The sequence below is a fragment of the Clupea harengus genome, chromosome 24, assembly GCF_900700415.2.
Source record: "Clupea harengus chromosome 24, Ch_v2.0.2, whole genome shotgun sequence".
In the NCBI taxonomy this organism is placed as follows: domain Eukaryota; kingdom Metazoa; phylum Chordata; class Actinopteri; order Clupeiformes; family Clupeidae; genus Clupea; species Clupea harengus.
In genome coordinates, this window is record NC_045175.1 from 8592686 (window position 1) to 8607685 (window position 15000).

The 15000-nt window shown below is 41.6% G+C and overlaps 2 protein-coding genes across 3 annotated transcripts in view; one reads left to right on the plus strand and one right to left on the minus strand.

The window, feature by feature from the left end:
- meis1a (Meis homeobox 1 a) overlaps positions 1-5245 on the minus strand; it is a 51821-nt gene extending 46576 nt beyond the window's left edge. Inside the window, exons 1-6 of one of the 2 annotated variants that reach the window (XM_031562530.2) lie at positions 3469-5245; positions 2176-2396; positions 1405-1546; positions 1076-1126; positions 522-572; positions 99-242 (exon numbers count right to left, since the gene is read on the minus strand). In XM_031562530.2, coding sequence (XP_031418390.1) covers positions 99-242; positions 522-572; positions 1076-1126; positions 1405-1546; positions 2176-2396; positions 3469-3480 — 621 coding nt within the window. In that variant the 5' untranslated portion in view covers positions 3481-5245. The remainder of the gene's footprint in view (positions 1-98; positions 243-521; positions 573-1075; positions 1127-1404; positions 1547-2175; positions 2397-3468) is intronic. The other variant, XM_012829060.3, reaches the window with a different exon arrangement.
- Positions 5246-9781: 4536 nt separating this feature from the next.
- spred2a (sprouty related EVH1 domain containing 2a) overlaps positions 9782-15000 on the plus strand; it is a 17415-nt gene continuing 12196 nt past the window's right edge. Inside the window, exon 1 of the mRNA XM_031562152.2 lies at positions 9782-10744. Coding sequence (XP_031418012.1) covers positions 10719-10744 — 26 coding nt within the window. The 5' untranslated portion in view covers positions 9782-10718. The remainder of the gene's footprint in view (positions 10745-15000) is intronic.

Below are 15000 nucleotides of genomic sequence, written 5' to 3' on the forward strand. Positions count from 1 at the left end.
CCAAATAGTCAACAAATGCAACCCAGAGTGTATCTTTCATTTCTTAAAACACGCAGCGCACGACTTAAAAACATAGAGGACAATAACCCGCTCTTTACCTGACCAACATTGGCGGGGGTCCTCGTTAAATCCTCACTGTCCGACTTTGAATCTCCATCGCCATCCATGACCAAATCAATTGGCATTTTCCCTTTCAGGCAACTAATGTACCGGTGACAGAAATTGTCACAAAGCTCGTGTACCTATACGCACCAAACAAAAAAAAAGCAAAGATGACATTAACTTCTGAACAAGCAATGACGCGACACAAATTATTGTACTCACGTTCATGCAAGTGTTGACTATCTAAAAAGTTATTGCCGTGTAAAGTGCTGGAATTAAAAGTAAAGTAGTCTTAAAACACAATTTATGAGGATGATTGCTATGCATTTCACCGAGTAATAACTCTTATACAAATGATGAAAGCGACTCTTTAAGAAGACCCATTTCACATATAGGTAGTAGGATGTAGTTAGGTTTACCTTCTCTAGTTCCAACAAGTGAAATCGTAATACTTGTATGGCTTGTATCATCTGAAGGGGAGAATAAAAAATGAAAAATTAGTTTGCACTGAGAATGACGTGGGCCATAGCATATAGTCTGCACAATTAGGTCAAGATGCAAAATGCAATTTTGGTAAATTAAGTTGAATTATCGTTTCAAACAAATAGGCTATACCTAACTTTTAAGAGCATGCATACGGTGACTTGCATGTTCTTTACAGATTCGTTCACCTATTTTTATTTGTTTATTTCTGGCACTGATATCTTTATTATAGACTACTGGGGATATAATATGACACTGTAATTACGGGCTAATTATAGGCCTGTATACTGCAGCTGAGTAGGCTAGTGCAGTAATTGCATAGACATATATAGATATATATATATATGAGTAATTGCGCCATGATCAGATTGACTTACGGCACTTTCTTACGACACTGTTAGAGCAAAGGATTCACACAAGTAGGACAAACAACCTGTTGCGCGCTTCGATGAAATTTTGCAGAAACAAGTAGAAACAAACAATTTCTCACCAAGTTATCCAGTTCTGGATTGGAGGAGAACAAAGGCTTTTCAGATCGCATCTGTAATGAAAATGTTATGTACTTCTTAAAATTCACATGGAGTTATGTGTGTATTACTAATCATGCATACATATGTAGCTCTGCATAATGTATTCTACAGCCAGAAAATGAACGCCAAATGTGAGAGAAGTGAAGTTGTGTCAATCTATCCTGGACAGAACAAATTGTGCAGCATTACAAAGCTATAATCTACAAATAGCTCATTAAAAACTCAATAGCCAAACAACATGTATGGTGTTGTCAAGAAAATAGCAAATTGTTCCTTTTTAATATCCAACCTGCTTGGCGAACACTGTAATGTCTTCGTTGAAAGATTCCGACGAACAGACGTCTCCGCCTGCGACTCCGCTCTCTCTCGGCGTGCAAGTAGCTAATTCACATTTCTCAAAGACCAGCGCGAGAAGGGGGAATAGAGGATGCCTGTGCGGGCAGAAAAGTTGAAGGTTTATAGAGACAAAATAGGTTAACTTCAGAGTTCACCAAAGAGACCAAACAAAAACAAACCCGAGAGGGATGATTTATTAGGCTGAGGATAAATTGGCAATGTGATGACACAAGTTTGCCATATCCACAGGCCTCAGGCACATTAAGTAACTACATCTATAAGCTTAAGATATCGTTGTCTCTAAACAACAATATTTATATTATTTTAAGCTTTTCTCATCTGAACCATTTGTAGCATTCTAATTCAAGCGCAAACAATGTGAGAGTATTAGGCTTTACCATTTTATAACAAATGATTTGTCTGATTATTACAAAATAATAGCAATGTGTTATTTTCAATGTGAAATGTACAAATACAAGGCTTGATTTAAAGTGCTGTTGCTATTTTAATTTCTGTCCTGTAGCCCTTAACAGAATAACGGCTTCCCACAGCATAGTAAAAGGTTTCCCTGCTGCAAAACTTTCCTAAAACATAGAAGAGGTGTGGAAACTCGGCAGAAATATAAAAGAAAACATCACTCAGAAAACACAACGTAAATGTGTACCATTGTATCTTTCTAGGACCCCTGTGCTCTGCGCTGAGCCTGCGGGCTTCGTAAACCTACCCGTAAATGGCATCTTTGTCTCGTTTTAAAGCGTCGTTAACCGGAGAGCCCAGACTGTGCGGCCCGGCAGTTGCATGTGGCCCGTGCGGGTACGGGTGCGCGTGGAGCTGGGGGCCGTGATTCGCGTGAGCTGCATGCAAGGCTCTGGCCGTGTGAGGGTCCGGGTACATGGAAGAAGGAATCCCGACCACGTCCATTCCGTAGTGGTGCATATCTTCATACTGAACATTAATTAAGCAACAAAAAAAACATTAATTTGTTAAAGAACATTTGACAATAAACCATAATTTCCTACAAATCAATAGTTATGAACGTTGCATTTGACTTAATTTTAAATGTTAAATTACAATATATGTTATTGACACGTAACCAAACCAACGGTAATAGGTACAATGGCTAAAATTATAATGCCTGTTGTGTTAATCGAATAAAATGTAGTTTCCTGTAGATCTGTATATTGAGTCATACGAAACAGTTTAAGATGTCACACTAACACGGCCTACTTTCACTCCACTTTTAAATACTAGAATTAATGTAGTGTACTACATTTAACAAAAGCTCACAGAACAAACATAGCGTAAACATTGTATAGTACACTGTTCTTGAACTGTTTTGAATCAGTAGCCTGCTGCGGGCTATGTATCACTTTCCGCTTATTCAAACCGCTGAATCTCTTAATCTCTTGCGGTTATGATGTAAAAGATATACCAGGTCGCTGGCCTTTCAAAGTAAAAGAAATAAATGCCTTAAGTCTGTATTTTTCCTCAGGGAAATGACAGTCATTTGGAGAGGATTTCTGCGCTCACGTTCATAGAGCTAGAACAATATTACTGTTAAATGTGTCTCGCATTTTCTGTTCTAGTTCTGTTAAACTGTTAGTTTAAAATTGGGGTCAAGTAGGATCAATTGAATCAAAAATAGAATTTAGTATTGTATGTATCCATTAATAACGCTACTGTGAAAACTGGTAGGCCAATAAACTAGGCGTCTAAGGCTTAACTTGATAGTTTTGAAATATAAAGTATTAGGCATAGCTTGTTGGCAACGAGGTAATATGATCTCCAACCAATTGTTATGTCAAATTAAACCAATAACCTCAAAACGTAAACACAGGTCTTTCATATGTGATTCATGTTTTAATCGGGGAGAGCTGAGCAGTCGTCATTACAATCTATGCGCAATTAGTGTGTGTAGAATCGTATAAGGGGGGGTTACGATGCGTTCTGTCATCAGCCTAGTTACCATTTTAACAAAATATTTTCGTGGGGCTGAAAGTTCTCGCGGTGTACCCACCCGTTGCGCCATGGCCCCTGTCACCCTCTCAATTCTTCCTCCGAATCCAAATGTTCTCCTTAAGAGGCGAGGGTTCAGGGGAAATCAACACAAAACTTCAGACACGACATTGCGATGCCACCCCTCGCTATTCCTTAAAAGAGGGGGGCTATATTCCAAACGTCTCTGTCAACAACGGCAGCACTGAAGCATTGAACGATATTTCTCCGACTGTGGTGTGATGGACAAAACGGCGAATTCTTCTGCGTCTGAACAACGTTAGAAATGCCTCGCAAACAGCTAGCTCTCTTTCGACGCCGCTCCAGGTGTAATGTTAAGTCGGTCAATAGCCAAGCCGGATAATTGATGTTTTTTGGCCGTGTGCTGCCGTCCAAGTGAAGACAGACATTTAAATAAAGGGACGCCTCATATCCACATCCCCATCGCGTCTTGGCTCATTCTCAACTCCTGGATTGTTTTCTTGATGCAATATCGTCTACATGAGATCTAAGGGGTGGACGGTGGAGGGGTGGGGGGTCGAGCTGACTTCTTAAAGGCACAGCGGTCGCCACCGCGCTGAGTCGAATGAGTGTCTGGAAGCCTTGGGTGCGCGAGTCCGAGTTTGTTTGTACCACGAGGCGCGCAGGCGCGTGCGCGGTGTCGGTGTTGCCCAAGTAGCTTAAGAGACAACAGGGTGAGAGCAACTGGAAAATCGGTGTTATTGCGGCTGTCATGACAACAAATGTAGCATCAGGTTGTATGCTTTCTTGTCCTTCCTTGTCACTGATTTGAGGACACTTTGCAGTTTTTCATTGTGTGTTCATCACCAAAAGAATGGCCTTTCAGTATTGGTGAATTTTACTGGATATACAAGTTATGTCGCACATAATTTGCAGTAGCCTACCTTAGTATTATCATTGTTATGTTGTCGGTGTCGTCATTATAAGAGACTTCTGGCGAAGCTATTGCGCACAAGCGCTTCCCGAACGTGATTGCGCACGTCCCCCCTCTTTCTATATTAGTCATGTTGTCAGGTTGAGCGCTACATAATAGTGTTGGGTAACTGAACAAAAAGATATTCCGACAACGTGCTGCATCATATACAGGCAATTATAGTTTCCATTTGCGCTCTATCGCTCTTATCGCTCAAAACTAATATGTGACAGTTTAAGTCTCCTGGGATACACGCACGGGCTCGATCGATAGTCGGCAGAGCTAATGTGTAATCTTTCCTTGGTTTTTCATCTGGGAAAGAGATTTACTGTATCTCTACTCTTAAGATGAACAGGACAGATAGAGTAGGCGTGTGTCTGCGGTTTCCCCTTTTATTGTTGACCTACTTAAAATAGCTCAAACGTTCACGTCAATGTACGTTGTCTGTCCAAATGCACCTCTCCTATCAATCACGAAGAGCATTCTCATGCGCGCGCGCGCTCTCTCTCTCCCTCTGTGCTTGTGTGTGTGTGCGTATTCGTCTTTGGCAAAACTGCATGTAGTCTTTTTTTTTTAAATTCCTCCAAGTCAGTGAATAAGTACATGTCGTATAGGTAATACATTATAAGATTATACAAACCAGATATACCTAGATTTTCATGAAAACTGAGGGCGTAGAAATACTCAAGTCTTCAATGTTTAATCTCCTACCCCTCTGAAAACGACTTATATACAATTAAGCCTATTCCTCAAATAGGCATCACTTTCTGGTTTCCACTGTTACTGTTCTTTAATTCAACCAATGTCGTGCATCATTTACACTTTCAACTTGCGATTCTTTTACGGAGGAACCTTGTCAAACCACATGATTTTTGCGGAAGAAACTTGCCCACGGAACTTTGCAGGGCTGTGTTTCCCGAAGCCTTCTTAAGGCTACGTCATTCGTAAGTTATACCTTAAACTGTTCCTTAACGTTAAGAGGTGTTTTCCGAAACGTCCTTAGCTAAGTAGGCCTATACCTTCTGTAAGAGATACTTTCGTAAGGTTACTCTGGACCGCTCTAAGCTATACCTTAACACAGTTTTCAGATAGTAAAAACGTTTTAGAGAATAATAATGTTGTATTAGTGTCTGGACTGTATGCCCTTTCTGCAATGTAATAGCCTACCAATATGTGTTGCATTACATTTTGTGCTTCATAAAATAAAAATAAAAATACATCGTTATAAATCGATTAATCGTTCATGTTTAGCGAATTAGCGAATACAAATCTATGAGTAACATACAGCCGTCCTATTGTGGGAATTTGTGTATTTTGACTTGCCTAGTATTTTTTGCTTGATGTTGATCTTTCTAATAATCACCTGCGCTCCAGCCCGAGTCATGACCATCAAACTCATCACACGCATGCTCAAACTTATGTGAATGACACAAATAGATGCCAGAAACAGGGATTCAGCCTCTTAAGGTATGCGTAGAAAGGGTTCGAGGGAACTTCAAAGAGATGGTTCGGGAAACAGGCGTAGAAAGGTTAACAACTTTAGTACGCTAAGAGACAACGTTATTGGGAAACGCAGCCCAGATTCAGTAGTGGCCTTCAAATGTTACATTTCAAATCACAATAAAAAAATTCACAATCGCATACAGTTCACAGAACAAAATACGAATAGAAAATTAATTGAAAGCAATCTTACATGAAAAAAGATGCAGCAATTTACTTTTATCATTACACATATTTGACGTGACAAAATATCCCATTCGTCCCCTAATATTCATCGCTATAAAGTAGGTAATTCACATTTTGTCAAGACAGTAGACTAGACCCAACCAACCGCAAACAAAAAAACTACTATTCAATAACTAGGCTATTTTGATCCACGGTCAGAGGGAGACAGACCATTGTCAACATCTTGCCAAAATAACTGTCCAAAAGCAGAATGTCTTCCAGAATCGTTTAGACAGATCTAGCTTTGAAGTAGGCTATAAATCAATATTCGACAATGACCCTATAGGCTGGTTTCAACACGGTGAAAAGGAGGGTCAAAATCAGCGCTGGCTTATGATGTATACAGACTGAGTAACTTCAACATCTAGTTGAGGCAGTGAGCTCAAGAGCCCAATTAAAATGTATAAATGTCTGCAGTAACTGTAGTATAAATGAAGGTCCGAGTGGCCTGTATCTTAAAAGCGCAATTGAACAACTCTAGAGAGCGATAAGCCTAAGTGTAGCTTTATTTGGAGTAAATCTGATAGTGAAATCTTTCGGAGCTTGTAGAGAGAATTACCCTGCTGTAAAAATGGAACCGGATCGTAAATTACTGGAGTTGACTTCAGTGCTTTACAATAGAGTTAATTTCACACTGTATTTTATTGGTTATATTTTCTTTCTCGGATTAATCACCACATAATCACGCACCAGAATGTAGGAGACTTTACTGAGTGATCTAGGTGACAAAAAGTGAAATTATAAAGTAAAGGAGCTTAAGTACAAATACCGGTAGTGATTATTAAACAACTTTGTCTTTTATTTGCCCTGGCTGATCCCAATCCCATGGTCTACTTCACTGGTCTGCCCCCTGGCGGAGGCACAAACAAGACTTATTAGGTTATTGCAGGAGACTAAAGAGGCTAAAGTTGTCTATACTGTTCTATGAGTGTTTCCTAAACCACAAGTGTTCCTCTGAAATAAACCTTACGACGTGCACCTTAAGAGGCTGAATCCGTGTTTCTGGAATCAATTATTGTCTTTCGCTCATACTACTGTCAAATATTTAGGTAAAAATAAAAAAAGTTCCCAAATAAGCACGTATATACACTAGATGTTACTCTTAGATTTGTACTCGCAAGGGATTAACCGGTAACTCAGTTATACCGATGTTTTTTATTGTATTTAGTGAAGCACAAAATGTAATGCAACACATATCTTGGTCTTGTCAGTATATAGGTCCAGATACTAACACAACACAACACACCCCTGTACATTATGTTATTTTCCTTAGTTACTGGCCCATTGCTGTATTATAATCGTCGTATAATAACATTATTAATATTATTGGGGTTGTTGTTGTTGTTGTTTTTGTTGTTGTAACAAAGAAGAAGACAAAGAAGAAGAAAGGGGAAAAGTTTTTCTGTGCATCCTCAGTTCTTCTTACTCTATTGCATGTGAACATGACAATAAAATGCGTATTGACACACTAGATAATATATAAACTATGTGTTTTTATTTTCATGGAACATTTTTAGTAATGTTAATTGTAAATATATTAGTGCAAGAATTTGCACATGCGCCAATTGCCAATGTGCAATGCGCAATGCGCAATGCGCAATTTGTCGACTTTCAGTTGAACTCTTAAGGTATTATTATAGCATTTTACAATGAGCATCAAACTTTGAGCATCAAACTTGCAGCACGAAGATGACCTCAGTCGGTGAAATGTGTTGCTCTCCCTGCCCCCGTATGCCAATAACATGGCTCTGTGTTTCCCGTGACCATATGCTCTGATGTGATACCCAATCCATTTGTCTGTATAGGGGGAGGCATACATTTGCCTGCTTTTTCATTTCCTGTTGTACTTTTGTCCCCTGCTTATGTCCACCTTCGTTACGAGTTCATTTACAAAGACATCGTTTTTCAATGCAGGTTTCTGGTATTTTATCTTATTATACTCAAGCCATGTTGCAGGTCTGACTGGAAAACCTTGTTACATTTTCCTAATGTTCTACTTTTAACATTACAGTGTGTGACATTCACCAACAAGCCCAAATGTAGCCAAAAGATGGTGGTTCGATGGAACTCATTTCCTGCTCATTCCATGTAGCCAATTTTCAAGAAGTATTTTACAGGGCCATTTGCCAGCATGGTAAGACAAACGACAAGTAACATTTGAATTAAAAGGGTATTTCCCCGTATGAGGATCAATACCTCCACGGCCCCATCCAATACCCCCACAGACATGGGTACTGCATCCCCAACCCTGTTCACTTAATTTACAATAAACTTACATAGACATTTAGCGGACGCTTTTACCCAAAGTGCCTTGCAGTATGGAACATCTATACATTATCTACCATTAGTGTGTGTGTGCTGTATGGAAACCATGACTTTGCCGGTATCACTGCGGCCCGGTTCAATATAAACATGGTTCTGGCCAATACACGCATGGTCCTCAACTGTGGTCCAAGCAAATTTGCATAAAACTCCCTGGGTCATATTTTGACTAGGTTGACATGCATTGTATAATGCTGCAACCACAGTTCATGTGCGTGTAAATACTCTAAACTGCAGTGTGTTTCAAAGATGGAAATGAATGCAACTGAACGTCGCTTTGGACAAAAGCGTCTGCTAAATGACTAAATGTAAATGTAACAAAACGCAAGTCAACTAGTGGCCATCTCTGCTATAGCCTCGGCTAAATCTGGATACAGATATGCAAACCCAAGAATGGTACTTTAGCGCCATCAACTGTTGGCCTCAAATTAAAAGTAATGACTAAAATGTACTGACAGTTTGACATCGGCAGAAATAGTTGATCTTCTTGGATTCATTTACCCAGCACTTTGTCTCGTCTCTGGACAAATATTATTCCTCTTCCATTATTCTATTCTCACAGGAAAAGAGACAAACTTGTGATGCACCGTTTTCACACACTCACCCTAGGCCACAGTGGTCAAGCCTGTATGCGTTGTGTTAACTACCTTGAACAAAATATAGAGCACATTATACATTTCTTATTGGTATACTTTACCAGGCTTTAAATTAGCATATTAGGTCATTATTGGTCATTAAGACCACCTCTCCCAAGCGGGGAGTAATTTGGTGTTGTAATAACATCTTGTCACCACACGGTGGTGGAAGACTCCAATAAGTGACATTCTATTCGACGTCTAAACGCCTCATCTTATTAAGTGCTGATCAACCTCAGTGGGGTTGTCATTTACACGCATATATTACTTTTGTTGAAAGTGGCCAATATTATATATATATATATATATATATATATATATAGATAGATAGATAAGATATACATATGTGTGTGTGAGACTTTGGTCATTTGAAAAGTTCCTTATCAAAGATCAGAACCCCAGTAGATCTTGTCTATGTGTCTTTGATAGGATTAAGTGTCTATCCAAGATGATTCCTTTTGTTATGGGGCGTTGCGCCTGTTGGGTTTACATTGGACACAATAATCATGATCAAGGCGTCTTTAGGTTACCTAGTGTTGGGAAACGTCCGAGCGCAGGTGATTACAAATAGGCCTACACCATTCATTCACACCATGGGATTGCGCTCCTGAAAGGACGACTCTTAATCATTTCCTTTTAATCATTTGCTCCTTGCATTTTATAACCCCCCCCCCCCCTGCGGTTTTGTAGTTTTCCTTTTCGCTGTAAACTAATTGGCTATGTTGGGGACAATTACCATGCGCTGGACATGTAAAGTGTGTTACATACGTAGACAGTATGTTAAGTTTTTCAACAGTAACACATATAATGGTGGTCGCAAAGCTTTAAAACGAGATTATTTTAAGAAACATACGCCGCTACATGTAACCGTGGCTGTGCTGAATTACCTATGCATAAAGGCTACAAAACCTACACTCATGTTTGCATTGCCTATATAAAATAACTAGGCCAAATACCTGACTTAAACACTATGGTTTGTGTTATGATGATAACACCAGGGGGCAAGTTCTAGCACCTAAAACCCAACTTGCGTGTTACTACTACAGTCCGGCTGTAGGCGGACTTCCTCAATCCTGGCTCCGACGAGATCCCTCTTCCGAAATGGTCTGCAGTCATTTGAATATGACGTCATCACTTCCGCACCCCTCCACCACCGTCACCACCACCTCCACCGCCTCCTCCACCAGCCTTCCCCCATGCCTTCCTTGCGGCCCCCATTCCACCTCCAGTGTCAAGCGGCGCTAGCTGCTCGCTGCCTACAGAATCCAACATGGAGTGACCGGAGATGGGGCTCGTACGGGGCCATCCTCACCGAGACCGACGCGCAATCTCAACGGCGGCACGTTGGCACCGGGAGTGTAGGAGCCCCAGCCAGCGGAGTATTCTCCAAGGAATTTACACTTTTTTATGGACGCACTGAAATAGTGCAGGAATAACATGTAGGACGAATAAGGGAAAGAGGGGGGAGAGCGCGAGCGAGAGACAAGACAGATAGAGAGAGGACAAAAACAAACATAGAAAGGGAAATAACGGTTGGGAAAGTCGCGGTTGGCGTTTGGCTTTGCAAGGCTTGCCTAGGACGCGGACACAGACAATATGAAGACAGCAAACTGTGTGCGCGCGGTGGGATTTTACTGTAGGTGAAACGAGAGAAAAATGAGCGAGGAAACACACCCAGACGAGTAAGTAGAACTGGGGGATGGGGGCTGTCCTTTTTTTCCGGGGTCTGTGTTATGTGAATGTGTGAATGTAACTCCCGTTGTGCTTGATGTTTGCATGCTAATTACCTCAACCAAAAGGCTCGCTGGCGAAGGCGACTGTATGGGGTCTTATGCTCACGGTTCCTGGTGCTTTGTCTTTGCCGTGTGCGAGAGGGGGGACTGGCGGTGGGTGGTTGCCCCCCCCCCTCGCCTTCCTCGCTGCACGGCTCCAGACTTTCAGCTCGGGGAGGGAGGGAGGGCTGAGGGGGAGGGGTTGGAACGGAAACATTTTGTAAAGGGACTTACAGTGAATAGAGTTTCTAATATGTCGTCGCTAAGCCTCGCCGAGCCCATCCACTGAAAGAGAAAAACGATCGATTACTGAGGAAACTTTATTCGCCTTGCGACCTGGTCAATCATTGCTGTTCGTTGAGTCGAAGCGTTGTAGCCCACTCCACATTTGCATGGCCAGATCGGACATGAAAGTCTTTCTTTGTGGTGAACTGATATGCAACATCCGCCATTTCTTTTTCGTGAATCGCTCTCATTTGCATACTGTCCTTCATTCATAAAAATACCGACGACAAGGCCCGGGGAGGCTGCGCAGTAGGCTACGTTAGCAAAAGTGGTTGACGTCCGATAGGCTCAATCTGGCCATTTCTCTGGCGAGTTAAGGCCAAAAGTAATCGATTTCTCGCGGGCCGCTTTCACTTCTCCTTCGGGATATCGAAGTTTATTTCGCAGACATTGAGGAAGTTAGCTTTGGCCTCTGGTCAACATTTAGCCTATGAGCTATAAGGGTCCGTAAACGACTGACTGTACGACAATATTTCCCCAGACTTTGCCGATGAAAATCTCGTGTTACCTCTGCTTACTCAGTGATAGGCTATACTTTATTAAATGTGTGATTTGCATAGAGTTGGATTAGCCAGAAAGTGATTTGGAATGACGGCTCTTTGAAGGGAGCCGGATCTTATGGCTACATTCCTTTCCGTTATCATTGGAATAATGATAAGCAAGATTTTGATCAGATACAAACTTTGACATCCCACCAATAACACACACACGCAGCTCATAGGCCACAGCAGACAGGAGGACAAAGCGCTTCAGGCTGCTTCAACCAACATCCTTGTACGGAGATGTTTATTTGTGCTTTATAACTATGAAACATCAGAGAATAATGTTTTATTTCTCTGATTCTCTGCTTTGATGCCCCCTAACCCCACTCCCTCTCTGAATTTGCTCTCTAGCTCGCCTGACCACCACTGCTCCCTCTTCGAGGAGGAGGGACACACTTTCAATGGTGTGTTTAGAAACAGCAACAGACAAATCCTACTCATTCTGCCTTTAAGGCAACCTTTAAGGAACCTAATGCAACCTTAAACAAACCTATTGCAGCCTTTAAGGAACCTAATGCAACAACGTCTACCTCTTGTGACTGGCTGGCTCTCACTGTTCGTGTAAAGGGAAATGGACTGGGTTTAGGTCAGTCAGTGTAATCTGAGCACAACGATAATAAAAAGGACGGCTCTCAAGCATGACTCGGCTCCCCTTCGTTCGTAACCAAAGAGACGTTGAAAAGAATCGGATTGTTGGAATGGAACATCACTATATGCCAGATTAATCAAGGTTAAAGCTCTACAACTATGTGAAAACTCCTAGCACAGCAACCCTCAAATAACATAGCCTACTAACATAACATAACTATAACCTAGCCTACGTAACTTAGGCCCAAGCTACTTATTGACGTTTGTCTATACATGATTTTGCTATAACAGGGTTATGCCCTTTTCTTCGGTCAGGTTACACCAAACAGGCAAGACTATTTGAACAGGTGTTTGCCCATTTGTGTCGTTCAGCCTACCTTGTAAATTGCATTTTGAAATCTGCAGAAGGTTTTTCGTTAGACGTATAGCAAGCCTTTTGACCTAAATGAGGGTTCCACCTTTTATTGTTGAGGTTTATGGCTCGCTCTCTCTCACACACCCTTTTAGTTAAACACATGACTCAAGCTGGAATGCCCACAGCGCCATATAATAGTTAGAAGTTATGAAATGTTTACTTTTTATCAATCGCGAAGAGATTAGGTCGTCAGGACAACTCCCCATTTGTGAAAGCCAGTTTTTTTTCTCCACTGCTTTCAAACGAGTTACTAGTGTAAACCTTTGTCAGGTTTTTTAATGGCACACGAGCTCCAAGTTCAAGCACTGGCAAACGTCGAACGAAATGTCTGTCCTGAGACAAACTGTTGATGTGCTGTTGCTTGACTTCACTGCTTGAGTAAAAAGCATTCATTTCAACACAGTCTTATCTCAGACACATTTCCTGAAGTTGAATGACCTCCTTCCAATGCGGAGAAGTGCTTTATCGCTGAACAGTGCAGTTTGAACAGCGAGCTTTTTTTAAAAGGTGATAATTCTGTGAATGCCAGATGAGGTCTACAAGATGACCATGTCTGCCGCTGTAATAACTTTGGGATGCTCTTCAAAATTAACCAACTGCCTCAGAGGGTTTATCAGCTTCAGTGTCACAGTTACACTCACTGAGAAGAAGTCTATATTCATCTAAATATCTCTCTATATATAGGTCTATATCATGAGGGCCCTCAAAACCCACCTCTTCAGCCATGCCATCCCCAACTACCCCCCCCCCCCCCCCAACACACACAATGTTCTTTTATTTTATGTCTTTATTTTAAGCGTCTTTGAGAACTTTGAAAAGCGCTATATAAATGTGATGTATTATTATTATTATATTATTATTATATCTTTCATGATATCAGATTGTTCCTTGAAAGCCTTACCATAGTTAGCCAGAAGACCTAACACTTTCCAGCAGTTACACTCAAAGAAGATAAGGGTTTGAGGCCCAAGAACCCTTCAAAGTGTTTTATTCCTCGACTGATCAACTTGGTGTTGGGTACACACTTACACTTACGTACAATCAACGCAACTTTGTGTTCACACGTACAAAAGCAAGTTTACCCCTCATGAAATGCTGACTGTGGGTGTCCCCTCGAGTTGTGGACTGCTCTCGTCCTATGTCTTCCTCAGGCAGCCGTCACTGGATATTTACATTTAGTCATTTAGCAGACGCTTTTATCCAAAGCGACGTACAAAGGAGAGAACATTACTATTAAAGGATATAGACATTCAATTCTGATACCAAGACAGAAGTCAACAGGGGCGTCTGTTGTGCCCTTTCATGGTATATATATACTTTTTTAATATATATAATACACAATGTGATATACTATATATATAATACACAATGTGATATACTATATATATAAAGTGAAATTCATGGCTACAGTCATGGATAACATGGCAATGTGAATGCCTCCCTGAGTTTGGGCCAAAGGCAAATTGGGTTAATGTACATCCCTGTCAGCAAGCCAATATAATCCATTAAGTCACAAACTCAATCAGCCTCTATTCAAATCCACCCCATTTTTACACACACACACACACACACACACAACACACCACACACACACACACACACACATCCCAGCGTGAACTTCCAGGCCTTTTGGGGTCATGGGCATCAGCCGGTGGGGGGTAGGGTGGTCTAGTTAGGGTAGGGGGGTGGTGGGGTGTTGGGGTGGTGGTATGCATGAAGTATGGTGTGGTTGATTGATCGTGGTAGATGTGCGCCCCCCCTCACACACACCCACACACACACACACACACATACACGCACACACACACACATGCACGCACACAACTTACTGCCCTTCCCCCTCTCCATCCTGCTTCCAGGTTCTGTGGGGAAGAGAGAAAGAGGAAGGGGGGTAACAAGAGAGAAAGGCGGACAGAGAGAGTATTTATTATAATGTTTTATATAGTTCTTATCATGATATGTTGTTATTGTATTGTTAACGTATCGTTAACTATTGTTCCTATGCTATGCTAACTATGAACTGGAGAGAGAGAGAGAGATATGGAGAGAGAGTGAGACAGAGAGTGAGAGAGAGAGAGAGAGAGGAGAGAGAGAGAGAGAGAGAGAGGGAGAGAGAGAGAGGAGAGTGCAGGACTCCAGCAGACCGTACCCCTTCACCGCCCCACCCTACCCCCAACACTTTGCCCAGTAAAGATGAGCATTGATTTTACCTCAGTAACACCCCCTCCCCCTGTACCCCGTCCAATATCTACCCCCACACCCCCCTCCCCCTGTACCCTGTCCAATACCTACCCCCACACCCACCTCATTCCACCTCGATCACTTTGCCCAGGAAA